This window comes from Drosophila hydei, unplaced genomic scaffold, assembly GCF_003285905.1.
Source record: "Drosophila hydei strain 15085-1641.00,03,60 unplaced genomic scaffold, DhydRS2 tig00000063-arrow-pilon, whole genome shotgun sequence".
Classification (NCBI taxonomy): Eukaryota; Metazoa; Arthropoda; class Insecta; order Diptera; family Drosophilidae; genus Drosophila; species Drosophila hydei.
Window position 1 is genome coordinate 2,568,117 of NW_022045657.1, and position 27,118 is coordinate 2,595,234.

Genomic DNA, 27,118 nt, shown 5'->3' on the forward strand with positions numbered 1-27,118 from the left:
TAGTTCCTACATTGGAATTGGAATCCATCCAATGTAAGTTGCGGGCAGTTTTCTGTAAGGAAAGTTCTTTTATTTAACCGTTAATCTCCCTCCTCCACTCCCAATAAACATTTGACTTTCTTCCAGTTTTCTTTACAATACGTAATTTAAATTTATTTCAGTATATGCTGCGTTGTCTTAGAACATTGTATATGATGGTTGTTAATGGATTACAAGTGGATTACACGTGATTGAGCGATTATGTAGCGAAAATAATAAGTGTCGCGTGGTTACGGAACGTAAAATGCAAACTGCAAGCCAAAAGAACTTTGTGCTGTAGCTCAAACATGAACATATTTGTATTTATATTTATATATATCTGCATAGAGTGTCTAGGCGAGCACCGCTGAGGTGGCCATCTCGCTGACGCCGCAGGTGTTGTCGCCACGATAAACGCGATAGTAGCCCTGCTCGCCCCAACGGGGACCCCACGAGTTCTTGACGATCCAATAGGGCAGCGTCTTGTGGAAGTTGGGATAGTCGGAAACGCCATAGCCAACAATCAGAACGCCATGGTCGAGATTTTTCTTGCTGCAGAGCGGCCCCCAGGGATGCGAGACGCCTCCCCGATAGAACTGCATGGCATTGGCATTGAGGCCTGTGGAAAAGTAGGCGTAGTTCAATCAATCAATCAATTCGTTTATCTTCTACAACAACTACGCACCAATTGATATGGGTCCATTGGCCAAGAGCCACTCCTGCATGGCAGTCTCATTGCCCTTGGGCAGATCCACAAAGCCAGCGACTTGCACGTGGGACAACGTCTTGTTGAAATGACATTGCTTCTTCTTTGCCAAATAGGGATACTCGGACTCATACTCCAGGCCGCCAATGTCCTTGATGGCTCTGTGGCAAGAGAATTACCTATGAGCTCTGGATAGATTTTCATCACTGCACGTCGACTACTTACTTGTAGGCATTGTCCATTAGGCCGCCATTGCAGGCGCTATCTGTCGAATCGCAGTCGAGCAGCTCCTGCTCAGAGAACTCCTGCAGTTCACCTGTTTTAATGGCATACAAGCCCTCAATGTTGCCGGTGACACTGAATGCCCAGCAGGAGCCGCATGAACCTTGGTTCTTGACTTGCGTCACTGCATTCTTCTGCCTCCAGTCGAACTCCTTGGGCAGCTCGGCCGACGGATAGGGCGGTACCACGGCAGCTGCTCCCCCTGTTGGCTTATCTTCGCTGCGCTGCCAGAGGCCGGCGCGCTGTGTGTACTCCGTGCTAGTCATGTCAGCGAACTCGGTGATGCCATACTTAGCGCTACCCTGTTCATTGTCGTTCAACTCCTGGATCGTTCTCAAGTTCTGGCGGAAGATGCGCAGGCGCATCTGATGCTCCACACTGTTGGCATAGCGACGCTTGTATTTGATCTGGAACACGTGGAACAGATGATCCACCTTGTTGAGCGAATGATGATTGTGCTTCTTGTGCGTCTTCTTCTCGGCCCATTCCACGGAGCGACTGTGCCGCGCATGCACCGCCGGCTGGTTGTGGCACTTGAACGTAATTTCGTGACCCTGCGCCAGCCAAGGCTGTGCCCAGATCTCAACAATGCAGCGACGCTGTTCCTCATTCCCGTCAATCAGATCCGCATCGATGCGAGTCAAGGTGCCAGAGACCAGTTGACGCGAGGCCGAATACACTTTGACAATTCTGTTGAAGCACGGATCGAATTTAAAGACTGTATATAAGCGATGTGAGACTTGTTTGGCTATTTACTTGTAGTGCGGTCCCTCGCCAGCGGTTAGCTTGTCCAGAGTTTGCTGCAGCTGCTCCTCCGCCTGCTTCTCGTCAAAGGGCTTGCTGCCACCCAAGGGCACATCGTTCAAGCCGCGCCTATCGCGGGAGAGCTGCAAAAGCCAAGCGAAGTAAAAAATAGCTACAGTTCTATATCTCTAGCAAAACTGAAATAAAACAATCAAATTTATATCCACGACATATTTATTGTTATTGCTTCAGGTGTCCCATTAATAATTTATATTGTGCTCGGACGAAAATTTAGAATTGAAACTTGATTCTTGATTCGCTCGCTTGCAGGAAGGTTTTCTAGAGCCCGCACTCAGCTGGTATAATATAGTCGTCCATAACACGAACGCGACGCAAACGGCCCTGCGCGTCGACGCCCACTTCACCCGCTTCTGACTCCAATTTTTGCTCGTACTCAAGACGCTGCAGGTGCTTCTCTCGCCGACGCACGACCATCGCAGCCGCGGCGAGTCCTTCGTGACGCAGCCAGCTGGACATGATCCAAATGCTGCGCAGGCGCAACAACAGCGATGTTGACTTCATCTCTAGTCTCTCTCTCTCTTTCTCTCTCAATCACACAGTCTTTTATCGCTCACTCCCTCTCTCTTTCTCTCTCAATCACACAGTCTTTTATCGCTTACTACCTCTCTCTTTCAGTTTATACACGGTATTCTTCACTCTTCGTATTTTTTACTATGCAATTTTAAAAGAATCTTGAGCAATTCAATGGGAATCACCTATAAAACAATGCTAAACAAATATATATAAAATATTACTTAACAGTGTTTTTTTTTGTAGTGTAATCTTTTGTTGTGCAAGTGAAAAAGGTTTAATAATTATGAACTTCAATTCGGACACGAGCTGCGCTTGCTGAGAGTTATACAAATTTAAACAAAAGATTCAAAATTTAAACTGAATGAATCGATTGCCTCACTAATCTCTCAATGATAGCAAAGGCAGCCAGGCAGCCAGGCAGCCAGGCAGCCAGGCAGCCATGGATGCAGGCAGTCAGCTAGGCAACAAACCACTTAGCCAGCTCGGATGCGAATAACAACAATAACGTTGGATGAGGTGGCATTCCACCCTTTCGGAGGTTGCAGAGACACATGTGGCATATAAAGCATTCAATGGCAAACGCAAAACCAATTAAACCAAACATTTTTGGCTGGAAATTCGTTGCCTGTTGGCATGGCTAGATTATTGTTGAAGGAGGTAGCTGGAGGAGATGTCGGGAGAAGCCTACATAACGTTGACGTTGTGTGTGTGCGTGTGTGTGGGCGTGTAATTGACGTAGCAGGAGCAGTAGCTGTAGCAGTAGCAGCAGCTGGAGCAGCAGCTGGAGCAGCAGCTGGAGCAGGAGCAGTAGCAGCAGTCAGCGCAGGTGTGGAGCAGCCAGTCGGTGAATGCAATGACAACAATACGAAATGAAATGTAATGGCAACGACGTGTGTATAATTAAAATGATTGCCAGGCCCAATCGGTGTTCGAACTGCGGCGGTGGCGGTGGCGGTGGCGGCTGCAGTGGCAACGGCAGCAACAGCGCCAGCGCCAGCGCCAGCTTTTGTTTCCGTTTGACCCGTCGCGAACATGAATTCATTAAGTTGCCTGTTTTATACTCGCTCACGATGTGCTAAGGAGTATATTGAGTTTCTCAACACTCGCTCAAGCAGTGAAAACTATATTGAGCTGCAATACTCGCTTATATAATGAGAGAAGTATATTTGTTTTTAGGTTAGCTTATGACTCAATAGAGTATATTAGTATGTAATACACGCTCAGTATGTGTTAATGAGTAGATGGGTTTTCTAATATTATATGAGGTTATATGAGGCCTTTTAAACTCATTCACTTAGTGGGAAGAGCATATAGGTTTTTAATACTCGCTCAGTATGTGTTAATGAGTACATGGGTTTTCTAATATTTTATCTAAAGATTATGTGAGGCCTTTTATACTCATTCACTTAGTGGGAATAATGTGCTAATGAGTACATGCGTTTTTAAAATTTGAGCATTAATACTCGCTCACGTAGATTGAAGAGTATAATGGCTTTTCATGCTCGCTAACGACGGACTAAAGGGTATATTAGATTGCTATTTGTTGGTCTGTAGACTTGTATGTGCACTCCTTTGAATAACCAAACAATTTAAGGACGTATGAAATCGAAATGAAATTCCTAAACTGAAAAATTCGGACTCCCAAACTTCTTACACAATCAAGAAAACAAAGATGTGAACAAGTATTAGGCAGTCGGTTATGCCATCGACTGCAACATGCTTGCTTGTTTTGGGTCGGTGCTCGCCCATGCACTCCCATTGTCCTTGTCACATTCTGTCGTTCAATAACTATTAAAACGTAAATTATGTACCAGCCACTCGACAATTTTTGTGTGTGCAATAAATGGACCGTGAAATGCATTCCGAATATGTCGACAGCCGAGTGCTCGATTCTCGATTGAATTCGCTAATCCCGCAGATTAAATGTCAGAGTCGGTTCAGCTTTCAGAGTTTCCTGGCCGCATTACCAATGCGATTTATTAGATCCATTCATCTATAAACTATACAGAATGCGTAGACTAGTTTGGCTTTAGGTGCATCAATGATGATTCACTGCGCCTGCTGATAATTGGGTTAAGCACACTATGTTTAGCGGCAAATAGAGTTGTATTAGAGGCACTAGAAAATTTATTTAAGCACAGCTCAAGTACTTTAAGAGCATCAATGATGATGATATTCAGATAGCAAACATTGCTTTATTAGATAAATGGTATTAATTATCTATTTACCCAACCCAGTTGGTAACTAGAATCCCTAAAACAGCAGTGCAATGTGTGGCACCGGATATCTGTAAGGCGTGTATTCCCTATTGCTGCTGAGATATTTTTACTTTGATCTGGAGTTATGAAGCCCAGGTATTAAAGTATTTTGAAGTAGATTTTATCATGCTAGCGTAATTTGCTATAAACATACCTAATCTAAAATGATGTTAAGGTATCTCTTAGTCGTGTATTCCCTACAGGAATGCAGCACAAACTGAGTTAGGAACACATCTGTTAAATATACTAAATTGTTTATACATCAGCAAGTGTGTATTATATTTGCCATAGCGACAAGTTCCCACCCGGTTCTATTTGAATTCCATCTCCTATTTGACGCAGACACTGTGCAATGGCCGCTGCGTCAGTTGGGTGTTAAAAGTAGAGCATCAAGGATAATGAGAGCACTTTTACACAGCAGTGTACGCTGCCAAGGGGCACACACACAAAGAGTGCGGCACTTGAGGTGAGCCCTCTAAGATATGCACACACACACACACATATATATATATATATATATATATGTATGTGTATATACACATTTATATAGACAGCTGTGGTCGGGGCAAAGGCGACACGGGCGCAGGGTTAAACAGATTGCGGCCGTAATTTGAAAGCGAAAACTCATTTGATTATTAAGCTGAAATAAGTGCGAGGGCACAGCTGCAGGGGCTGGGGCACTTCTGGAGAGGGCTTCTCGCTTGGTTGGACTATGCCAACAGCGCACAGGTGTGTGCGTGTGTGCCTCTGCTTGTGGTACAGGTGAGAAAAACGAGCAGCTTAAATAAATTTAATTAAATAACATTTTCTTTTTATTGTTTGCATTTACTTTACGAGTATTTGTTGATATGGGAGCATATAGAAGAGGACAGGTGTAACTAGGTGAGCGTGTGGGTGTGTGGGTGTGTATATGTGTGCGTGTGGGTGTATGATAATAATATTCATATCTCTTGTTGATTAAGATAATGAAGACTGCTGCGCATCCTGTTCCAGCTGCTGCTGCTGCTGCCCCGGTTCCTGCTCCTGTTCCTGCTGTTGCTCCTCCTGTGCCGGCTGTTCTCTCTGCTGCTGCTGCTGCTGTTGTTGCTGCTGTTTCAACTCCGACCGCTGCTCTTCGATAGTTTTCTCAAAGTTAAACGCACCCACTGATAGAATATCGTCTAGCCAACGCTTCTCATTTTCATTGAGCTCCGCTGTGGGCGTGGTCATGGCAATGGGCGTGGGTGTGGCTGTGTGTGTGTTAGCATCCCCAGTGTCGCTCTCAGCATCAGCCGTGGCTGCTGCTACTGCTGCTGTTGCCTCGTTAACGTTAATTGACGTTGCGGGCTCATTAGTGGGCACCGCTTGTGGGGGCGCAACTGTGGTGCTTGTGGCGCTTATTGAGCTGCTGCTGCTGCTGCTAACCCGACGCTTGTTTACGTTTGTCAATATTTGGGCTTCCAGATGAGCCATGTCGCTGTCGCTCAACTCATTGCGTCGCCCGCCATTGAAGATGGTGTTACTCACATATTTCTCGTTGAGCGCCTTGGCCCGCTCCTCGGGATCGACGGCCAAGGCGTTGTCGGCCACATCGCTGCAATTGGTGTTGACCAGCTCGCGTTGCTTGTCGCCCCACTGGGTGGTTAGCCAGGGTTTCTCCAGTATCACCAGACGACATATTGTGTCCGCATCCTTGGCCTTGGTATCAACTGCATTCAAGAGTATTTCGTAGCGCACCCCATTCACAATTTCGCGAAAGGCATCGATGATATTCACAAAGTTCATCGAGAGCGGAAGAAAGGACATCGCTATATTCTGCACGCCAATCAAATTGGGCGAGAGATATTCTCGCTCTCCAGGATTCAGCACATGGACCAATTTGATGGGCGGCTCGCTGATCGGCTCATCGGTGCTCTGTGTCTGCGTGTGTGTGTGTGTATTGATGTTTGTTTGTATTTGTTGTGTGTGTGTGTGTGTGTGTGTGGCAAAGACAAAAACAGAAAGCAAAACACAAATTCGTTTAAGGAATATACACACACGAGGAGAGAAAGAGAGTGTAGCATGAAGCATTATCCTTTATGGGAATACAACGAGAAACCATGTGCCAAGCATTAAATGTGCGTGTGTGTGCGAGTGTGCGAGTGTGTGTGTGCCAACACCATGAAGCAGTCGCTTGAGCAAGTGATTAAATTAAGTGCTTAAACAAAGAGTAAATCCCATTTTCATAGAATCATTAATATTAGCTGGGTTATTGCATTCAGAGCGTTAATAAAGCGACCTAAACTGTTTACACTGATTGACTGATTGACTGATTGATGATTGGCGTAGCTCAAATTGGTTTTCTTGAGTCGTTCTAGGCCATGTTCATATTTCCAAACTCATTCATAATTTAACCTGAAGGTAATTCAAATATAGATAACGCTTTAGATAGATACAATTGAATGGAATAGATTCAGTTGCTCGCTTATTAATGCCATAACTTTGCGCAGCCTATCAAACAGTGGGCGTGGCTATGGAAATGCTGAGCCTACATAGCAGTGAAGCTATTCATCAAATTGCGCTAAGCTTTCAAGGATCTGCCTGGCCAGTAAATGCGAGGCAAATTGTTCTAGTCCATAATCTACATTGAACTGAATTATAGATATATAAAATTATTAAAACCACTCAAACGATTGCAGCTTAAAATTAAACTCAAAATGTCAAATGATAAATCGATAGGCAGATAATTAAGAAATGCTTTTAAAACTGGCAACTGGCAACTGGCAACTGGCTTTAATGATGTGTCAACCAAAGCCTGCAGCTGGGCTTTCACTCGGCCATCCCTCGTTCACTTTTGGCCAGCCTAATGAACTCAGCATAATTGCAATTACATTGCGACAAGAGGTGGAGGAGGAGGAGGTGCTGTGAAAGATGTGGAGTAAGCAGCGTGAAGTGTGTGCTGTGTGTGCGGAGGAGACATTTTGGCCAATCAAGTCAATCAGTGAAGCAACGCTTCGCTGAGCTTGTGGCAGGTCACAAAAACTAATTAACCACCGATGCAAGCCTCCGCGCTCTCCCTCGTTCACACTTAACCCCCCAAATTACCACATTGCACATCGAAAACTGGTTAGAGGATTGCAACAACAAAATTCATCGATAAATGATGAGCCACAAAATGCAGCAAACAGAGCGCAGACGACAGATGCCAGCTGGCAGTCGGGCAAAGTCGATGCTGAATAATTTACGAACTTAAAGCATAAAACAAGTAAGAAATCTCTAGTCGGGGTGCCCGACTAGGAGATACCCTGATCCCAGTCCTATCAGTGTTTTTTAATATTTTCCTTAGCGATACAAAGCTTAGTTTGTGGCGCTGCTGACATGTGCTTTTGCAAATTGGCCAAACGTTTTGTTTAATAACTTCTGTTGGATTTTAGTAAAATTTTCAGCATATGATTCACATAGTCTATTGGCTTGGTAGAGATGCAAACGCCCTCACATAATGGCCCTATTTCCAACTGAACTTAAATATTAAGAATTTGGGGAAATTTGGAGCCGGTATCCAAAATCGAACAAAAATCAAAATAGCATAAAATATACATAAAACAAAATACAATTTGGAGGCTCAAGAAGATACATACTTTATGGGGACTGCCACGCCTCCTTTTGCCTGTTACATACATGTGCACAAGACCAATATACCCAGATTTCCCATTTTCAATGGGGTCAGGGTATAAAAAGAAACTGAAAAACTAAACGCGAGTACAAGGGGTTGGTGGTCGGAGGGGAGGGTACGGATTGAGCCAGCGCAGAGATTTCATGGCAGACAGCTTGTTGACGTTTCGGTCGTTCATCCTCATTGCGGCTGACGTTTTGTGTCTGCAGCGTGACAAAAAGCCGAAAAATGCATAAAAAAACTTTTTTGACGGCGATTGCGTCACTAAAGCAGTAAACGCCAGCTGCGACAGCGGCAGCGGCAGCGCAGTCAGCATCAGCGTCAGCGTCAGCATCAACTAGGTTGATGCCTCGGCTGACGTTTGAGCTGATTATGCTCTATGCGGGCGGAGCTGCTGAGTGGGTGGCTGGTTGCTTGGTTGCTTGCCTGACGCTTGGCCAAGTTGATTCGGTCTTGGCATTGTTGACGCAGTTTGCCTCTGCTGCCGCTGCCGCTGCCGCTGCAGCTTGTTTGCAGCTTGTTTTTCAATTAAACTTTACGGCACTTTAAGCAACACCCCAAAGTTGGTGTGGAGAATAAGTAAAGCGCACATGATAGACTTGAAGATGTCCTGTATTCAAGCTTAGGCCGGCAAGTAAAAGATTTCAGCCTTAAGTTACATTGCCAATCATTTACATAATTATACGAGTCATGTGTGCCTACTGCAAATCTTTTCAATTTTCCTATTTACACAACGCAGGATCCAGTTTTTTGTAAATTATATAAATAAAAACATCAATTTTGGTGCGAGATACTCCATTGCTAAAGCAAAACCCCAAACAAATCGATATTTATCGCTTTCGGTTAAGCTATCGATAACAAAATGTTATATTTTAAATGTAATTTCTGTGTCTATAAACTCATCACGGATAACACTGTCAAATGATATATATTTGATAGTTTCCCTCATAGGTGTCTCTGCAATGCTGCTGTATACCCTTTCTTAATGTGTGTACAGGATATGTCAGCTGGTCTCCAGAGATTGCTAGTTGGCCATGTTATGAAGGCTCCTCGGTTTGGTTGTCCTGGCAACTTAATGCGCAACAAAATTAATGCCACAATGCGACTTAAATTCTTGCCACATATTCAATGTGCTTGCCTCAAGGCTCGAATGCGTTTTAGATTGATACATAAGTTGTAACATATTTCAATAATTAAGTAAAAATAATCTACCCATCCGATTATTCTATACACTTTTCATTTCCAAATATTATTATATATATATATATATATATATATGCATTTTCTTGTATCAGCGATGCTCTGACTCTGGCTGTCTATCTTTTCATCCTTTTATTTTGATATATAAGCCTATGTATAGATATATATGAATTATTCCATTGATCATCTAAGTTTTCATATATCGATCTTTCTATCTGTGTATTCTTCTATCTATTTATATATATCAATGTTTTGACATATACAATGAATAGATCATTCTATTGTTTCATCAATGAGCAAATATAAATATTTTTGCGTAGTTCTATATTTATGTATCTACCATAATCTATCTATTCGACTATCTCTCCATCTCGTCAAGAATTTTTTTATTTTTTTTTTATTTCTCTTTTTTATCCCAATATAACTACCTCCTCATTTAAAAAACAGAATCGATACATCCATCAATCTAGCTATCGATCTATTTACTATATATCGATATAACTATCGATTCATTTAAGAAATTGAATTCGTCTTGCCTACCTAACTATTTACTTTGTTAGCATTCAGGCATTATTTCTCTCGATTTATGGAAACAGAGTTAAGATTAATATCAGGAAATATTAATGGAGACTCGTTAATATGAATTTCAGATCGGTAAGAAGTAAGCCTCAAGAATCGTCTTTATCTCTTTCGAGCTTTTCGCATTGGCACTTCCTGACTAAAGTTTTTCTTTTTCATTTATTTTTCGGATCACATTGGGCCTGGCTTATGTCGAAAAGTTTTCATCGCATACAGACGTTTGCTTCAGAAGTTGCTGTTGATGTTGCTGTTAATGCTGCTGCTGCGAAGTGCTGCGGCTCAGTGCTAACAGGCTTTTGCTGCATAAATATTGCACTGGATCGGGTATTGGAGGTCTAGAGGCTGAGTGGGTGGGTGGGTTGTCGGTTGTTTGTTGGATCTGCGATGCATACAAGAGATGCGCTGGGGTATTAACTGAATGCAATGTTGAAAAAACTTTAATTGAATTGACGTAAATAAAAATAAATACATCAAAATAAAATCCGGACGCAGCCTCCGAGCGCAAATTGCAAACTGTAAACTGCAAATTGCCAATTTGCTGTCAAACGGCAAAAATTGTAAAAACTGTAAAACTGTTTATTTTCATTAAGGCTTAATGAAAGCGGCCAAATAAACTTGGCCAGAAGCCGAAAAGACTACGGCACATTAACATTTTCGAAGTACAACAAAGAAGATAACTCGTTTTTTTTTATAGCGAGTATAAAGTCTGTCAACATTTACCTGGTTGAATAAGTGTATATACATACATTTATATATATAAATATATATATATATGTATATATATACATATATATAGATCCAGCAACCGAGAGGGTCAATAATATTGAGCAAACAGCTTTGTATACCCTAGCAAAGGTCTATATGATTATGCAACGACATTAGTTAGCAAGAACTGTTTTAGCTTACTTCATATCAATCAGAACTAGGTCGAGAGAACGTTTTACTGAAATCAACCAGTTCATTATCATTAGTTAATAGAGATATTAATGTATATAATAAATAGTTTATTTCCTATTCAACTTCCCTCACATACATATACATATTTTTTAATTTATCATTTCGCTCTTGAGGGGGAATCTCTCTCTCTTTCTCTGCCTGCTAGGGTATTTAAGTCTTTGGCTTGCTCAAGTTAAAGATTCTTTCTTGTTTCTTTTTTATTATTTTATTCAAGGTCAGTCGCGCTTATGCGCTGAATGGGCGCGTGTATATATATATATAAATATTTAGGTGCTTTTTTAATGACCATATTTGCCTTGGCTAAAGCGCTTTCTTTGAGCCATCTGTAGTGGGGCTTCTTGGCTAGCAACCCTCAAGTTGAGCGAGTAAGAACGTGATAACTGACTGCATCATACTCTGGTCATGACATAAAAGGTGCTAAGAATAACCATTGTAAATATGTATGTATAAATATATATAGAATCCTATACTACACTGACTTGCACACAAAACTAATATACTCTCTTTACTCTTCCAGAGCAATGCTTAAATTGCGTGAGGCTGCGTGGGTGAGCAATTAAAGGAGAACCGCGAAATTCAATTATTTCTATTCATCGGCTTAAATTGATGTTTTGCCTACCGATTAACGGCATTTAAGCCAAACATTTACACACAGTCTTTATGCGTTTAATTAATGTGTGTGGAAATTAGCTTCGACATTGTTCGACCGTCAGCTGCACTCAGCGCCACCAACCTGGACAATAATCTCTCTCTCTCTCTCTCTCTCTCTCTCTTTCTCTCTCTATGCACAATTGACACCTATATATCTATACTTATATAATGCACTTTGAAAAACGTTCAGGTATTACGTATTAAAAAATTTGGCATTGCCGCCGCTGATTTATTGAAAACAAAATATATAGGCAACTACAAAAAATTAAAAAAAAAATATGCAAAACAAAATATATGAAGTTAGACTAATATTAAAAATTTCGTTTTCCTTTTTTAGTAGCTACTACTATTTTATTGAACTACTAAATTTAGCTTACTTTTCTCTCTCAAGCCCTAGGTTTATCACAAAAAAAAACATCTCAATTAATTAAAAATATGTTAATCTTAATAGGAGCTAAAAGCAGTTGTCATATTTCCATTTTTTTTTTTTATTTTAATTTTTTATAATTTTTACTTTTAATATTGGACAAAATCGTGACAAAATGATTAGGAATTTAATTTTATATAATTGAGTGTAAAGTATTCGTGTTTGTACTAATTTAGAATTTCTTTGAGTGTATTTAACCCTCTCGCAATTCAGGTGAATATATACTTATGCTGGCCACTGAGTGACTCCCATGCAACTTGAGCCTGCTGCAAAATTTCGCAAACACACACAAAGGACAAATTTTCAACTAGGATTTGGGTTTGGGCTTGGGTTCGTCATTGGTATTGGGTTCTATGTCAAGCTCATTATAAACTTTGGTTTCAATGCTCCCCTGGGTGCTAATTTGTGCTTTGCTTGTGTGTGTGTGTGTGTGTGTGTGTGTGTGTGTGTGTGTGTGTGTGTGCGTGTGTGTGTGTGTGTGCGTGCGTATGTGCGTCTGTGTGTGCTGCCTTTTAGTGGATTCAATAACGTAATTTTCATTGGCATTCGCAGCATTAGGCGACGAAGTCATGATCGAAATTGCAAAATGACTCAATGGGCTAGAAATTGCCCCCACAGCGAGTAAAAGAGACGGATAGCGAGAGTGAGATAGTGAGAGAGGACTAGAGAATGAGAGAATCCAATTTGCATCTAACGCTAAGGCATTTGACAAACTTTGAAGCTCAGAGAACGGATGCCGTTTGAATGCGTGAATCATCCGCATGTGATTTCCGAAATGACAAAAACAGTCGAACGACTATATAAAATTGCCTCCAGCAAAGATTCTCTCCTTGCCCTCTCTCCATCTCCCTCTCTCTCTTTCTCTTCAAGTTAAGCTCTATGCTTAAGTTGACGTTGCTTTAGTTTGCAGTTTTGGAGCTATGAATATGGATATTTGTATCTCTCTAGTTATGTTTATATACATTTGTACATATGGATCCGTATGTATGTATGTATGTATGTAAATATATTCACACAGTTCCGCATTTTATTCATTTATGTAAATATGTTTATGCATTGTTCGCTTTGTGTTTGTTAGCATATGGAATAGCTGCCGGTTCTGTTTTATTCTTTTCTGTTTTATACTTTTTTAGAATACCCCCTTATATAAGGCCATAAAAAGTGTTGGCCATATACAAATTTAAAATATTTTCATAATTTAATTTGCTCACATTTTACTCTTACCGAAATTCGAATTAAATTTAATTTTGCTTTTCCCCAAAAACAACATTTGATATGTAAATATTAAATGATTGTTATTTATTTTTATATTTTTTCTTGATTTATTTATGATATACGATATACGTAACGGGACTTTTTTTGTGTCCTTGCCCGGCAAATGGAAATGAAAATGTTTTAATTGATATTGATGATGCGTCCTCGCCCCAACGCGTGGCGGTGGCCGAGGCCGAGGCCAGGCTCAGCCCCTGCCCACAGACGCTGGTCAGGTCGCTGGTCATTAATCTGATTTTCTGTATGGAAAACGAGCTTTGCGAAAATAGCTAACAAATTTGTACAAAAGCCGAGATCTGGCTATTGTTTTAGTTACGAATCATAATATCTTTCTGATTCATTGTAATTTGAAGGTTTTAATTGAAAATGAAAACAGATTTGTAAGCCCAAGTGGGCGAGTGCTGGTATGTCAGCAGGTGCACAAACACAGATATATTATATTTCTATGACTGCGTCAAAAACAAATGTGCTGAAAAGTATTTCTATCAAAATGATTCGTAATCTGGTTGTTGTTCTAATAACAGCTTAAATAAATAACAAATCAACCAACAAAATATGCTTGAAGCAATTATCAAATTTTAATTTAATAAATGACAAAATAATATTTTTACTATGAAAATTATTCTTAATCGCTTTATTGATACATTTTATTACATTTAATCAACCATTAAACATGCTTCAATTAAACAAACTTATAAACATAAATTTAAATAAACGGCTAAATGGAATTCAAACGGTTCAAAATTTCCTATAATTCTTATATGAATTTATAGCACAAAGTGCAGTTGGGTCGAACCTAAGACGCAATTGTTGCAAACGGCGAGCAGATAGATCAGCGATCCATTCTAGCGGTCAAATTGATATACATATAACAGCTGATTGTCAAGCTGAAATGGCGACGCAGCAAAGAAAGCGGGACAAAGCAAAACAACAACAAACGGTATAATTGCAAATTTGATAAGCGCAAAAAAGCGATGGCACCATAAATATATGTATGTATGCGTTTATGTATATGTAAGGCATGTATTTTCTTATATTTATGTATTTTGCCATTACAGCCTTTTATTTATGCATACGATTTTCTTTTGCTGACTAATCAAAGTTAATGTGTGGTCGGACGGCAGCAAACAAAAAGTAAATAAGTATGGCGTACGCGAGCATGCATGTGACTGCGTGTGTGTGTCTAGTAAGGCTTTGTTTGTTTGTGTTCATATCTGCATGTGTGTTTGTGTGTGTAGCGGCATTGTTAAAAACAGCAAGCGAGCAAATATAACGCAATTTCTGTAAATTGTAATTTCTGCCACAGCCGCATGTTCACTTAAAAAGCGTTAAATTGTTTTCCAAAACATTGCGAATCATAAACCACAACTCACCTCCTGTTCCTCGGCAGCTGTTGGCGTCGTTTGGATTGTGGCCAACAGAAAAAGCGCAACTGTTGCTGCAACGTACATCTTCATAGTGACAAGTTTTTTAGGTGTTGCAAATGTCGACAATATGATAGTAAATGTTTTGCGCAATTTCACGCGAACACAGATGAAACAGATTGTTTGTTTAGTCGCACTTTACGTCGCTTTCAATATATATATATTTTGACACACACGCACATAAGACATCTACTATGTAAACCGCCACCGCTCGCTGACGAACTCGTACTGTCACACGATTGGAACTCAGCTGTTAACTTAACATTGCCCTATGCTTCTTTACATCGAGCGCCAATTTTATTCTGTAGAAAGTATGTACAGATTTTTTAAATTAAAATATTAAAACATTTAAATATTTATAGAAATATAGGGTGTAAAATTTTAAATGATTGCATTACTAGATAATGAAAAATATTAAATTATTTTAATGTTAAGCTTAACAGCTGCCAATTAAAGTATAGCAGGTAAACAATCGTTATCGTTGGTTGACTAGTGTGACCGTAAACTTACATTGGAAACTGACCTAGCACAATAGCGATAACAAGCTACAAAAAAATCTGATGTGGAATATGCAACTAATTTGTAGCTGTATCGCAATAGAAAGGTTAATAAAAACGACATATGGTTACTATTTACTTTAAGAGAACATACGGATGTGACTTATTCAATAAGAAGTCATCACACGTATGTGTTGGAATGACAGAGTCCGAAACCAGGACGTGGTGCGTAACCGTGCGAACAAGGATACCAAAACGGAATGGATCAAAAACAAGGCGCAAACAAATATTCAATGATTGGTTACTGATGGCAACAGTCACCCCAGAACACATTGGATTTGAAATATTGATAAAACGCAATGTATTTAATAAATGAAACATGAGCACACATATGGGTCGAGCATATCTAAATTCCTGCGTTAAAGTGCCTATAGATCCGTGCAATAATTGTCCGGCGCCCGTTTACAATCGTCCCAGACTTTGCATGGGCAAAAAAGTGAAGGCAAAGGCCAGCACATGCAAAGCAGAAGATGCCATAGCGTCCAACTGGACAAGCCAAACGGGCATACGATCGCTGGCCAAGTTCTACGACAGCATACCAGGTATTTAGTATAACAAATACAAATTGGTGTCCAACTTAATCCATTTTATTCCAGACTACTGTGAAGTGAAGCACCTACACAAAGCAGACTTCTATTCAACTCTTGAAAGTCTGCGAACCACCAGTCGAGAGTTGCGCGCTCAGTCCGCGTCGCCAGAGCAACTAAAGGAAAGCGTCTCCTGCAAAGTCAAGCAACACAATGTCAAGAGCAAGAAACTTAAAAAGAAAATACCCAACATACCGCCGTTGATCCTGCCCGAGCAGGGCACACCCACACCCGATGTTACACACAGTTCCAGCTGCCTCAGTGAAGAATATGAGAAGTGCATTCGTGATTTAAGTCGGCTGGCCAACTTCAAGCAGGATTTTGCCATCGAAGTGGATGACTTTAAGCAATCTCTCAAGGCTTTCGAGCAGGAATTCAAGCGCAATGCTGAGCGTCCAAAATCCACCAGCAGTGGCACTCAGACCCTCAAACTAACGCCCATGCCCAAGGTGCCTGCCATGCACACAGCAGAGCGAGCTAAAGTTCGCAGCGAAATGCTAAGGAAATGCTACAGTGTCAATGATTTGAGTGCTAGCGGAACAGCAGCGCCCAAGTTGGAGCTGTTAACTCGAAGCAACTATTTTCCAAGCAAAGAAGTACCCAAGTTGCACATTGAGTCCCCCTCGGTGTCTTCCAAGCGCAGTAGCAACAGCTCCGCTTCTGGCTCAAGTCGTGTTCGTAGGCGACGTTCACGCAAGGTGAAAGTTACCTCTGTGGAAAAGAAGCAGCCGGAATTGTTAAGCATCTTTGAGCTGAAGCCACTGCCTGGGAAGCGCGCATCTAGCGTATCTCCGCAACATCCAGTGGCACGACCCAATCTGGCAGCCACTCTACGTGCTGAGGTTTCTCGCAAAAAGGTGAAGGACCTGAAAAACAATTGCACTTTCCACGATCCTAGGCCACAATATGATTGGGAAGTGCGCAAGACGCCCGCTTGGAAATCACTTTCCCTCAAGTAAGTGTAGAAAAACAGCGTCCGATACGGTTATAACAAATTATTTTAACATTTCAGTGAACCGCATAAAGCGCTACTTTCTATACGTCTGGCCACGCGCAAGGCGGAGCAAGCACTGCAGGAGCATCAATACGAGTTGCACATGCAAATGATGCAGCAGCGGGTCAAATCTGCGCCTTTGCTGCTCGAGGGTCAGACCTATTGGGGTCCCGAAGTAGGCAAACTCAGCCATAGCTGCCGCAGCGAGGCCATGCTACATGGCTGCGAAAGCAACCAACAACGCCGCAACAAGCAGCCCAAGAAGAAATGCAACAGCAGCCGCTGTCCAACTGCAATTACCGACGCGGATATTAAGGTACAGCAACTGCGCAAGATCTATGGCGCGCAGCTCAAGCCGAGTTCCCGGCAATCGCAGCGCTCTACTTCACGTCGCCGGCAGGTGGAACAGACGCCCGAACCACACGACAGCGGCGACGATTTGTGCAGCGTAGATCGCGCATTTCTGTAAAGCAAATAAGTACACTATAACATTTTCTTCAACTTAAGAATCGAGCGTCTTTATTCAGGGCTGTTTGAGCGATTGCAGTGCCACAAAGTTTGCGATCACGGGAAAGGCACTTGTGTGTTCCTCAGCCAGCGGAGCATTGCCGGGACGTGCTAGCAAAACGGTTTGCATGCCTGCAGCACGAGCAGCAATCGCTTCTGAAAAATTGTAAATGTATTATAGAAAAATATGTACGAATTCTCATTTTAGCAACTAACGCACCCTCTGGCGCATCTGTGAGGAATAGAACGTGTTGCGGTTCTACCTCTAGGGATTCGGCAATGCTTGTGTATGATTCGGTTTGCATTTTGTGTCCCACACGCGTGTCAAAGTGTGCACTCAAATGTGGCAGCAAATCACCAGCTATGCTGTGCTGAAATATCAACTTCTGGGCTGCGACACTGCCACTTGAGTAGACAGCAATGCGAAGGCCAGTCTCAGTCCAGGCCCGAAAAGCTACAGCTACATCCTCGTAGACACTGTCAAGATCAGCAGCGAATATAATGGTAGTTTATTTAGCGTTTCAGAACCACTTACTGCCCCTTAAGCTCGCCGCTAGCATAGCCCTTGTCCCAGATGAGGCCTTGTAGCGTTTTCAGTGGTGTCACCTTCAAATCTTTTTCGATAAGATAACGCGAAAAATCAGCTATATGCTTAGCATCTATTGTTGGCTGCTCATCTAGAGATGAAGTATATTCTTCGTACTGTGGCAGCTGCTGCAATTCCTCGACAATTAGCTTTGTGTTATCCGTTTCCCACGTTTCTAATAGATACTGCTCGGCATTTGCTGAGGCATATGGAAAAAGAACATCATGGACGAAGCTAATCGACGTTGTAGTGCCCTCAATATCAACTAGCACCACTTTGGCGCTTAAATCTGTTAATGCCATCCGGACTTTTTTTTACTAAAATTTACAAACTGTCGTGTTTCAAATATTGAATTTATATTATCAGCAACAGCCTACCTGCCTACCAAGCTGTCAAAAATATATCGATAGGCTCTTGTCTCAAAAATTCGATAGGTCTAATAAGACAGCAATTGAACCAACCATTCTAAATTCGCGCAAAACTTATGTGTGTTTTCGAGCACTGTAACTGAATGCGGTTTAACTGCATATCGATTAATATTTGTGTATCGATAGTACTAGTTCTGTTCGGAACAATTTATATCATCGTGAAAGTGAATAGCATTTTAATTTTTATTAATTTGCATTTGTAAGCAATTTTTCATTGCTAAAATACGCTGATGTGCTAAACTACGAATATATGCCACGTGTGAGCGTCGCCTCAAATAAAGTACAACAACTTGCAAAGCGATCAACGATAAAGAGAGCAATCGCTAAAGTGGAGGCGAACGCAGCTGTCGGGAGCAGCAACAACAAAAACAACAACGGCTATATAGCATCGTTTTGTTGCTATTTCTCGTTAATTTGGCTGGGCCTACGTGATTAAAATGCTTACAGTCACAGTTCAATAGCTAAATGAGGTCTGGTGAAATGCTGTGAAACCAAATTGGACCACACACACGCCCGCTAAAGTCGTTGCGCTGTTGTTTTTAAAAATCTTAAATCTCTTCAATATTTAATATAGGGAGTGTCAATAAGAGGACGCACACCCACAACAACTTACGCTGTCAGACGTTCAAGGTTAAACACTGCCGTTGCCAATATGCTGTAAACAGCAGGGGACGCGGCAAGGACATGCAAAAGCCACAGTCATCGCCGTTGCCAGCACGTTGCGCCATCTGCGGCACCGTCGAACAACTGCTCCGCTGCGCCAAATGCAAAAGCATCTACTACTGTTCCGTTGCGCATCAGCATTTGGATTGGCCAGCCCATCGACATGATTGCCGTCTACTGGCACGCCACAAACAGAACAACAATAGCAACAAGATACAACAGCTGCAACAGGCGGTGGCAGCCACATCACTGGATGTGAGTGGCGCAAATTGCTCCACTGCTCAAATGATGACAACCGCCGCACAGGCCCAAAGTTGGCCCAACGAACTGGATGAGCTTTTTAACTACTTTGGAGAGCCAACGCTGGCTACCCAAACAGCTCAGCAGGATGCACTTAATCAGCAGCACCACCACCAACATCATGGCGAGAAGAGCTCCAGCTATCAGATTGGCCTAACGGATTCCAGCTTCATGGGCAGTGGCAGGTGAGTTGCCATGGAACTTACAATATTAAAACTCATTTTTATTTTGTCAACGTCTACTGCACATAGAATTAATTTGGCTTATGAGTTAGATGATCGAAATGTGGTATTCCACAATAAAGTTAAGTTCTAAAAATGTTCGCTTGTCTCACCAGCTCGAGAAGAGACAGCGGCTTGGCTGGCTTTTCGGTGTCCATATATTTGGCCTTCTGTCTGTACCGTGAGCTTCTCGTTGGATTCTGATATATGTTGCATTTGTCCATTACACGCTCAATCTCCGCCAATGCATTATTGTTATTGTTGCTGTTATTTTGTTCGTCGGTGTCAGAGACTGGCTCCCATTGCGGTGTTTGGGGATAGACATTCTCTGTGCCACTTGATGGCTGGGCTGCATAAATGGTGGCCACTGCTGCGCCAGCACCCTCTATCATAGCTAGCACTAAACCCCCAACCAAAGCACCATTTCCTATTGCCTTCATGCCGTTGCGTGCGGCAAGAATCCCACCCGTGGCAGCGCCGCTGACAATCGAATTCCAAGAGTCCTCGCGCTGCCTGTAATAGACCATGGTGCAGTCCACCGTGCTGAATGTGGCACCCCAAACAGCAAAGCTGCCCGCTATAGCCGGGGTCTTCATTTTAACGGAGTCCATGCCGCCGTAAAGACTACGGATGAAGCCTGTAGGTGAATTCCTAAAGCCCCTCATATACTGAAACATGGAGCCACCGATGCAACCCATCAGAAAGGCACAGCCGCAATCCTCTACAATTCGTATTGGACATGGTTGACGAGTGTACTCAACCATTGTAGTCCAGAACTCAAGAGTTGATCAAATTCTTCCTTTCGCTATTAAAATTTCGTACTTTCCAATCCAATTGATTGTGTTAATGTGTGTGTCTGTGCATTTGTATGTGTGGGTGTTTGTGTATTTGTGTGGATCGCTGTTTATGGTCGATCTTCGGGCAAAAATTTTTTGTATTATACAGAAAACGTGTGTTCTTGAAACAAACTTTTGAACGAACATTTCATACAATTATAAAATATATTTAGACATTTCAAAATTATAGATCAGAGCAAACTATATTCTAGATAATAGATCAGTCTACTGCCTAAAAATATACATTCGGTGAGATTTTTTTAAATTATTAAAATTACAAACATATCTTAATCCAGATGTATTTGTTTTAATACTTTTTTATTACGCGGTAAAGCCAACGCCCCGAGAAATATATATATGCAAACATACATACATGCGAGTATGTATGTATAATTTGGCTACATACACATATGCATAAATACATACATAGATACACATACAAGACGCTAATTAGCGATAAGCTTTACGTGCTCGGATCTTCGGCGCTGCTGGGTGCAGACCAATTCGCCAATTCGCTGCCAGTCCGCTAATTTATGATATTCTTTTTTTCGCAAGCAAATATGTGCCCTGCGATTAGATTAGGAATTTCGAGTGAAGTGGCGAACGTTGTCTGGAATGTTTACCTTTTTTTCGCAATTACGTGCAACGTAATGTAATGCACTTTGCCGATCAGCACACGAAGTGAGCCGAAGTGTTACGATGCCCATTGCAAACGGTGCACGTACACAACAAAACACATTGTTTGATTTGTTAACACCTCTTGCGAAGTGCAGTCGCATTTTTCTGAATAGCGCCGATGACTTTGTAATTATTCTGTTGCGCAGTTGCACATACGGTATTGCTTCTATTTTTTTTTTTATTATTTTCACTTGCTATTTTAGCAGATTAAATAGGTAAATGCCTACAGTTGTTCAATTTCAATTCGTTATCGGCTCGATGACTTCAGAGCTATTCTCGCTGAATCATCGATAAGTTTGCGAATTTCTTTTGTTTTGCTTATCGTTATTCGTGCTTTCGTTTTGTGGTGGGTGGTCCGTTTCAACTTGGGTGGCCTCTCTTTATCTGGCTATCCCTCTCTATCAAACGCTCTTTAAATGTTTGCCTCAATTGTTTTGCGTACGTGCCTCGGGTACGCAAAGCGTTACGTTTTTATTTCACTTCTTATCTTGTTAGCAAGTCTTGCGACGCGTTTTCAATCTGTCGTAGCTGCTATTACGCGTCTTAAGATTGGATTGGTTGTTATTCTTTATCAAACAATTAGCAATGGCATGTCGCATGATCTCAGCTCGCTAATTTCTTCCTTTTTGCATAGCAATATAAATATGTACAAATGTATGTGTATGTCATTTATTTATGTGTCATACTTTGTCAGCGAACCGGCACTTGTAATGCAACTTTCTGCCCCTTCTTCGAATGAATATTAAATGAGAAAAGTTTCATAAACGATAGCATTCGACTGTCAATCGACGTTACAAAAGCCGGTTACAGCTGTTTGCCAGCAACAAGCTGTTGCGGCTTCTCATTTTACATCCCCATTAGTTGCCTTGCAACAAACAAATTCACACACACATATTTATATACATACATACTCAAATGTGGAGTTTTAACTACGTTTAACTGTGCACGTCACAAGGTCGAACTGAGTGTGTGTGCGTTGCGCCGCCCTCGACAGCATCGAGCACAAACCAGTGATGAATGAAACACTCACATGGCTTCACCGTGACTTGCTCGTTTTTCTGTTGTGTATATGAAAATCTTGCTCGTATATGAAAATTTATATTTTACGATACAATAGAAACGGAATATTTCTTTAAAAAATTGCACATTTTAAAGTGTAACCTGTGACAGCTTTCACTGCGACTATGAATAGTGACCGCAAGTGAATACTTTGTGCCATCTCTGTCGCGTGGTGCACGTGCCATGCTTGCAGACTACGCACGTAACATAACAAAGACAAAGGGCTACAATCGATCATTGAGCACACACACATAATTCATTTTAGAGCACTAACTCATACATATACAATATGTAAGTATGATATGTGTGTGCTTGATGTTGTTGTGGCCCTTTCAATAATTATTTAAGCTGATGACTTTGAACTGGGCCGTTGACCCAAATTATTGGAGTACGCGCCCAGCGCACTCCATCTGTATATAAGTTTACAAACATATATACAAATATTGTATCTACATGTATAGATTCATGTTTTTACAGCTGTTTCCTTAGTTTATCATTTTTGTTTTTGCTCATTTCCTTTGTCAAACAAATTCAAATGCCTTCGTTCAGGCCTCACTCGCTCTCTCTTTTATGGTGTCTTCTCTTTCAGACACCCGCTTTGATTTTCACGCATGTGTTTTGTATTTGTACTGTGCGCTGGGCTACGTGAGCGTTAGCTCGTTTATTGTGTCAGCCACTCCGAGTTTGCCTTCTGTGTTGTTTGCATTGGTGTTTGTTTGAGGAGAGTTGCATGCAAGTTATTTGAAGGGCATGTGGAAGCCTGCTAATGCCGATAAAGTTTGATAAATTCAACAAAAAACACCCCAAATGCTCTTCAATAATCATGAAAAAACACTATCTGATAGCCGGTCTCGTTTTCAATTTCTCGCATCAAAAAAAAAAAACACATTAATACATATGCAAATACGGAAAGGTAGCGTTATAGCAGCAACACCTTCCGTTGCCCAGACCTCTAACGCAACACAAACTCACAAATTGCGTATGAGCTACCAATACATGTAAATTGTCTACCACAGAGGCGATCGAGCCGGTCGGTCGCTGTTGCTGTTGGTGTCGGCACCTCAGTAGTGAGCGCGCGCTCGACGTGAACGGTTCGTTTTTCTCTACAATTGCCGGGAAATATTAAAACGGTGTGAAATAACCAAAAGAAATTAATAACAAATGTGCAAAACTGAACAGCTGCAATTACAATTACAACAATTGGATTACATTCAACGACAGCTGGCTATCTTTGCATATGAATGTGTTTGTCAGACTGCTAACCAACACTGTGTTGTGCTGATACCGATGTACGATATACAACTGGTACTCTCGCCCTCTCTCTTTATTTAAACCTAACTGTTCTCCATCGGACACATAAAAACTGGCAGGCAATTCGAAACTTTCATTAGTTGTGTATGAATTGATTCCGGAGTCGCATCCGAGTTGAAGGCCAATGCGTCAGCTGAAGAAAAAAATAATTTCTACAAGAACGAAGTGAAGTGAATATTAATACTATCAAATTATATATAAACATTTAATAATAATATTCAGAGACAGTTAAAGTAATTAACGCAAAATGATTACATTCACGACAGCGGATTACAGCAATTTCTTCAAGCATTCGGCTCTTCCCGCCAATGCCGAGCAATATTTTCGCGAGGCTTTGGATAAACGGTAATTCGATTTGATAACTATTTTGTATTAAAAATCGATAAATCGTGTTTCAAACAGAAACCGGTTGCGGTTCGAAGTTCAATATCACCGTTTTAATTCTGCGCTCTTTGATTTGCAACTTATGTCGATAGCCTTAAAGCCAAACTCGATTTCTCACAAATATTAAAAGTTGGCTTTTATTTCTTGACGCTTCTTATTTCCTTTTTCATTATTGCCTTGTGTGCGTATTTCCCCATGCAGTCAATATTTTGATGGCTTTACGCTACTTACAACCTTTCTTTTATTTGCTTTGTTTTGTTTATCCAGAATTTTGAGGCTTTCCGCCTCTTCTCTCTTTTCGCTTCGTTATTCTCTTTCTCTTCGTGCGGTTGTGTGAGTGTGGGTCTTTTGGACTACGTGACTGAAACATGTCCAATAAATAGCAAAAATTTTATGGGTTGCAAATCATAAAAATGTCGTAAAACATGCAAATTCATATTAATTATACTAAACAAACTACTAAATAGTATTTTTAGTATTTACATTACTATTTTGATTTAGTTGGGGATAAAAATACATCGCATCAATAGATGAAGGTGACCTAGCAAGGGACCAGATTTAAATCACAGATTTAGTTGAGATTATCAAGGGATTATACAAATTAATTAAATTATTTGTTTTTCTTTGTCATCAACAGCGAACGGCGCTATGAGGATCTTTGCCGTAACATTATCAATGACATGAATCAGTATGGACTGTCTGTGGTCGACGACTTCTTGGGCGCGGATAAGGGTCTGAAGATCCTGAACGAGGTGCGCAGCATGTACTCTGCGGGCGCCTTCCATGATGGCCAGTTGGTGCACAATATGCGTACTGATGCTCAATCGTCCACGGTGCGCGGTGATAAGATTCGAGGTGATAAAATCAAATGGGTCGGTGGCAATGAGCCCGGCTGCAGCAATGTGTGGTATCTGACCAATCAGGTGAGCAGTTGTCAAGGGGTTTAAAATTCCACAAACATGCAAACTCACTTTTCCACATTATTCCCTCTACTCTAGATTGACTCTGTGGTGTATCGTGTGAACACAATGAAGGACAATGGTATCCTGGGAAATTACCATATCAGAGAGCGTACGAGAGTAAGTACTACTTTTGCTATAATCTGATAAAAAGGTGTAAGTTTAATTACCCTACTTCTATAGGCTATGGTCGCTTGCTATCCCGGCTCTGGCACACACTATGTTATGCATGTGGACAACCCGAACAAGGATGGACGCGTTATTACAGCCATATACTACCTGAACATCAACTGGGATGCCAGTGAGAGTGGCGGCATATTGCGGTTAGTTAGTAAAATAATATTTTAAGAGCTCAATAACTAAATAATTTGTTTTGATTAACAGAATTCGACCGACGCCCGGCACAACTGTGGCCGACATTGAGCCGAAGTTTGATCGCCTGATATTCTTCTGGTCGGATATACGTAATCCGCATGAGGTGCAGCCTGCGCATCGTACCCGCTATGCCATCACCGTCTGGTACTTTGATAAAAAGGAGCGAGAGGAAGCGCTGAATCGCGCCAAACTGGAAAACAGCAAGACAAACAATGCCAATTCGGTTGCACAGATGGCGGAGCCTGATTCAACAACCACATCCGCGTCATCCACACTAACCGCAGCTGCATCTACCTCCATCTCCAGTTCCACCTCTACATCTACGTCTGCAACTACAGTGCTATCAGTGAACAAGTCGCTTACACCCGCCAGCATGACGACCGGCACAGGGTCGCTTAACGCAAATGTGGCGAGCAGCTCCTGCCCGGCCAGCAATGAAATTTGCACGTAGCCAACCGCCGTCGCTTAAATCCTGTATATAATGCTATATCTATATCTAGGCCAAATGTTGTAACCAATGGCACAGCGATAATGGGCAACTTAAGAGTGTATCAAACAATAGACATTGTAAAAAGCTAGTTAAAACCTATTTATATATAATTTTTAAGTACGTAATCTTATCGATATGAAAAGTGCAGTTAGGCAAACTTAACTGTACCAGTCTAACCTACATAAATGTGAATCAAAGCTCCTTTAGTCATTTAAAACTCTAGTTTTAGCTGCTAAGTCGTATCTTTAGTTCTTTTCGCATTAACCTTTAGCTAACTGCCTTATCAGCGACATGTTGATTGTTTTTATATAGTATCTTATTATTTTCATATACGCTCTGTAAAAACTATCAAAATGTGCATAGTTTGCCAAAGTATTAAAGCTAAACTATAGCTTCTGAAGAAGCGATATTAACATTGATTTCCCATCTCAAAATTTTGTAAACAAAAACAAACAACTATTTATTTTAGATTTCATTCAACTCTACGACTCTCGTGCACATACATCTATGGAGTCCCAGAATCCATCTGTATATGTAAATCTCTTTTTGTAATTGCCTTATAGAAAGCACAAAGAATATCAATTATGTATATAATATACATATATTTATTTTTTTATTAAAATGAAAAACTGATCAAATGAACAAAATGTATAAAAATTTTTCCACGTAAATCAGTTTGGTGATTGGAATTATAAAATGGATTTTTATATGATTGAGCTTTTCAATATTTGATTAACGACGTCCATAAGCCCAAGGAATGCAATTATTTTAGCAATTTATTAATTGATGCGCACAAAAGTATGCTTTACCAAATATACAGGCAGGTACTTTGAACAGCGCCCTCTGTTGGTTTCATAAGTATTAGCTGAAGGCTATTAAATTGAACCGCCAAAACGAGGAAGCGCCCTCTGTTGAGTAAACGTGCAGATGCTGAATGTCGTTAGACTTAAATGTGATTTTAAATCAAATCGACCAAAGAAAATAATTTCGTTCGATTATAAATAATTTTAGGTTGAAGTAAAACGACGTGTGTTTGATATTTGAATATACATTTTATTTTTCAGAAAAGTTTTCATCTTTGTAATGACTTTACAGTTATATATATAGTATATATACGTATGCACATGCATATATATGTTTATGCGTATTTATATATGTACTCGCGTAAGCACATTTCGTTTTTGTATGTGCGCTGCAATGGGATTTTCTCATTCGATCCCATTCTTTTCTCTGCGCTCTGAGACGCAACAAGTTATAGCACACATGATTTTAAATTTTGTTTTAACTATAATTAGTTTATATGCTATTCATTTGAATGCCAACAGAAAAACAACTATGCATTTGTCGAAAGAACAACCAAGCGAATGTGAATTGAAAATTTCCATAAATATTCGCAATGTCTGCACTCTATGTACATATTTCCATTTGTCTATTTCCATT

At 40.9% G+C, this 27,118-nt stretch overlaps 6 protein-coding genes and 1 long non-coding RNA gene across 9 annotated transcripts; 3 read left to right on the forward strand and 4 right to left on the reverse strand.

The window, feature by feature from the left end:
• Positions 1 to 131: 131 nt before the first annotated feature.
• Positions 132 to 14,984, reverse strand: LOC111604933 (putative cysteine proteinase CG12163). Of its 2 annotated transcripts, XM_023323203.2 has the most exons (6): positions 14,693 to 14,984; positions 6,109 to 6,501; positions 1,763 to 1,893; positions 950 to 1,696; positions 704 to 885; positions 132 to 637 (listed from the first exon to the last, which is right to left on the reverse strand). In XM_023323203.2, exons 1-6 carry the CDS (start codon positions 14,774 to 14,776, stop codon positions 372 to 374), a joined length of 1,803 nt encoding a protein of 600 aa, XP_023178971.1. In that variant the 5' UTR covers positions 14,777 to 14,984; the 3' UTR covers positions 132 to 371. The 2 variants fall into 2 exon arrangements, with proteins under 2 accessions (XP_023178971.1, XP_023178972.1); XM_023323204.2 differs by lacking the exon at positions 6,109 to 6,501 and having other exon boundaries at positions 14,693 to 14,983.
• Positions 1,967 to 2,625, reverse strand: LOC111604934. Its single transcript, XM_023323205.2, has one exon. It carries the CDS (start codon positions 2,330 to 2,332, stop codon positions 2,090 to 2,092), a length of 243 nt encoding a protein of 80 aa, XP_023178973.1. The 5' UTR covers positions 2,333 to 2,625; the 3' UTR covers positions 1,967 to 2,089.
• On the forward strand, positions 13,930 to 14,613 carry LOC111604935. The gene is made up of 2 exons (XR_002751780.2): positions 13,930 to 14,311; positions 14,378 to 14,613. It is a non-coding gene; the product is annotated as an uncharacterized LOC111604935 (long non-coding RNA).
• Positions 14,985 to 15,248: 264 nt separating the features above from the next.
• On the forward strand, positions 15,249 to 17,389 carry LOC111604795. The gene is made up of 3 exons (XM_023323012.2): positions 15,249 to 15,842; positions 15,897 to 16,842; positions 16,900 to 17,389. The coding sequence occupies exons 1-3, from the start codon at positions 15,620 to 15,622 to the stop codon at positions 17,348 to 17,350; spliced, it is 1,620 nt and encodes a 539-aa protein (XP_023178780.2). The 5' UTR covers positions 15,249 to 15,619; the 3' UTR covers positions 17,351 to 17,389.
• LOC111604798 (enolase-phosphatase E1) lies at positions 17,373 to 18,342 on the reverse strand. Its single transcript, XM_023323015.2, has 3 exons — positions 17,924 to 18,342; positions 17,609 to 17,865; positions 17,373 to 17,544 (listed from the first exon to the last, which is right to left on the reverse strand). The coding sequence occupies exons 1-3, from the start codon at positions 18,274 to 18,276 to the stop codon at positions 17,405 to 17,407; spliced, it is 750 nt and encodes a 249-aa protein (XP_023178783.1). The 5' UTR covers positions 18,277 to 18,342; the 3' UTR covers positions 17,373 to 17,404.
• Positions 18,343 to 18,532: 190 nt separating this feature from the next.
• LOC111604796 (egl nine homolog 1) lies at positions 18,533 to 26,266 on the forward strand. Of its 2 annotated transcripts, XM_023323013.1 has the most exons (6): positions 18,533 to 18,872; positions 18,977 to 19,550; positions 24,492 to 24,777; positions 24,853 to 24,933; positions 24,997 to 25,136; positions 25,198 to 26,266. In XM_023323013.1, exons 2-6 carry the CDS (start codon positions 19,087 to 19,089, stop codon positions 25,637 to 25,639), a joined length of 1,413 nt encoding a protein of 470 aa, XP_023178781.1. In that variant the 5' UTR covers positions 18,533 to 18,872; positions 18,977 to 19,086; the 3' UTR covers positions 25,640 to 26,266. The 2 variants fall into 2 exon arrangements, with proteins under 2 accessions (XP_023178781.1, XP_023178782.1); XM_023323014.2 differs by lacking the exons at positions 18,533 to 18,872; positions 18,977 to 19,550 and adding an exon at positions 23,206 to 23,815.
• LOC111604799 (probable mitochondrial import inner membrane translocase subunit Tim17 3) lies at positions 19,597 to 20,648 on the reverse strand. The gene has a single exon (XM_023323016.2). The coding sequence runs from the start codon at positions 20,348 to 20,350 to the stop codon at positions 19,670 to 19,672; it is 681 nt and encodes a 226-aa protein (XP_023178784.1). The 5' UTR covers positions 20,351 to 20,648; the 3' UTR covers positions 19,597 to 19,669.
• Positions 26,267 to 27,118: the final 852 nt, after the last annotated feature.

What these genes read in the sequence shown, in the direction of transcription:
- LOC111604798 (XM_023323015.2), bottom strand. Translation starts at nt 18,276, where the DNA reads ATGGCATTAACAGATTTAAGCGCCAAAGTGGTGCTAGTTGATATTGAG. An exon ending in AGCGGCGAGCTTAAGGGGCA is followed by an intron (nt 17,866 to 17,923) that starts GTAAGTGGTTCT and finishes TGATCTTGACAG; the next exon opens with TGTCTACGAGGATGTAGCTG. An exon ending in CCTCACAGATGCGCCAGAGG is followed by an intron (nt 17,545 to 17,608) that starts GTGCGTTAGTTG and finishes ACAATTTTTCAG; the next exon opens with AAGCGATTGCTGCTCGTGCT.
- LOC111604933 (XM_023323203.2), bottom strand. Translation starts at nt 14,776, where the DNA reads ATGAAGATGTACGTTGCAGCAACAGTTGCGCTTTTTCTGTTGGCCACA. An exon ending in CAGCTGCCGAGGAACAGGAG is followed by an intron (nt 6,502 to 14,692) that starts GTGAGTTGTGGT and finishes ACACACACGCAG; the next exon opens with ACACAGAGCACCGATGAGCC. An exon ending in CTAATGGACAATGCCTACAA is followed by an intron (nt 886 to 949) that starts GTAAGTAGTCGA and finishes CTCTTGCCACAG; the next exon opens with AGCCATCAAGGACATTGGCG.
- LOC111604799 (XM_023323016.2), bottom strand. Translation starts at nt 20,350, where the DNA reads ATGGTTGAGTACACTCGTCAACCATGTCCAATACGAATTGTAGAGGAT.
- LOC111604795 (XM_023323012.2), top strand. Translation starts at nt 15,620, where the DNA reads ATGAGCACACATATGGGTCGAGCATATCTAAATTCCTGCGTTAAAGTG. An exon ending in GTTCTACGACAGCATACCAG is followed by an intron (nt 15,843 to 15,896) that starts GTATTTAGTATA and finishes ATTTTATTCCAG; the next exon opens with ACTACTGTGAAGTGAAGCAC. An exon ending in TGGAAATCACTTTCCCTCAA is followed by an intron (nt 16,843 to 16,899) that starts GTAAGTGTAGAA and finishes TTAACATTTCAG; the next exon opens with TGAACCGCATAAAGCGCTAC.
- LOC111604796 (XM_023323013.1), top strand. Translation starts at nt 19,087, where the DNA reads ATGCAAAAGCCACAGTCATCGCCGTTGCCAGCACGTTGCGCCATCTGC. An exon ending in ATATCAGAGAGCGTACGAGA is followed by an intron (nt 24,934 to 24,996) that starts GTAAGTACTACT and finishes CTACTTCTATAG; the next exon opens with GCTATGGTCGCTTGCTATCC. An exon ending in GAGAGTGGCGGCATATTGCG is followed by an intron (nt 25,137 to 25,197) that starts GTTAGTTAGTAA and finishes TTTGATTAACAG; the next exon opens with AATTCGACCGACGCCCGGCA.
- LOC111604934 (XM_023323205.2), bottom strand. Translation starts at nt 2,332, where the DNA reads ATGAAGTCAACATCGCTGTTGTTGCGCCTGCGCAGCATTTGGATCATG.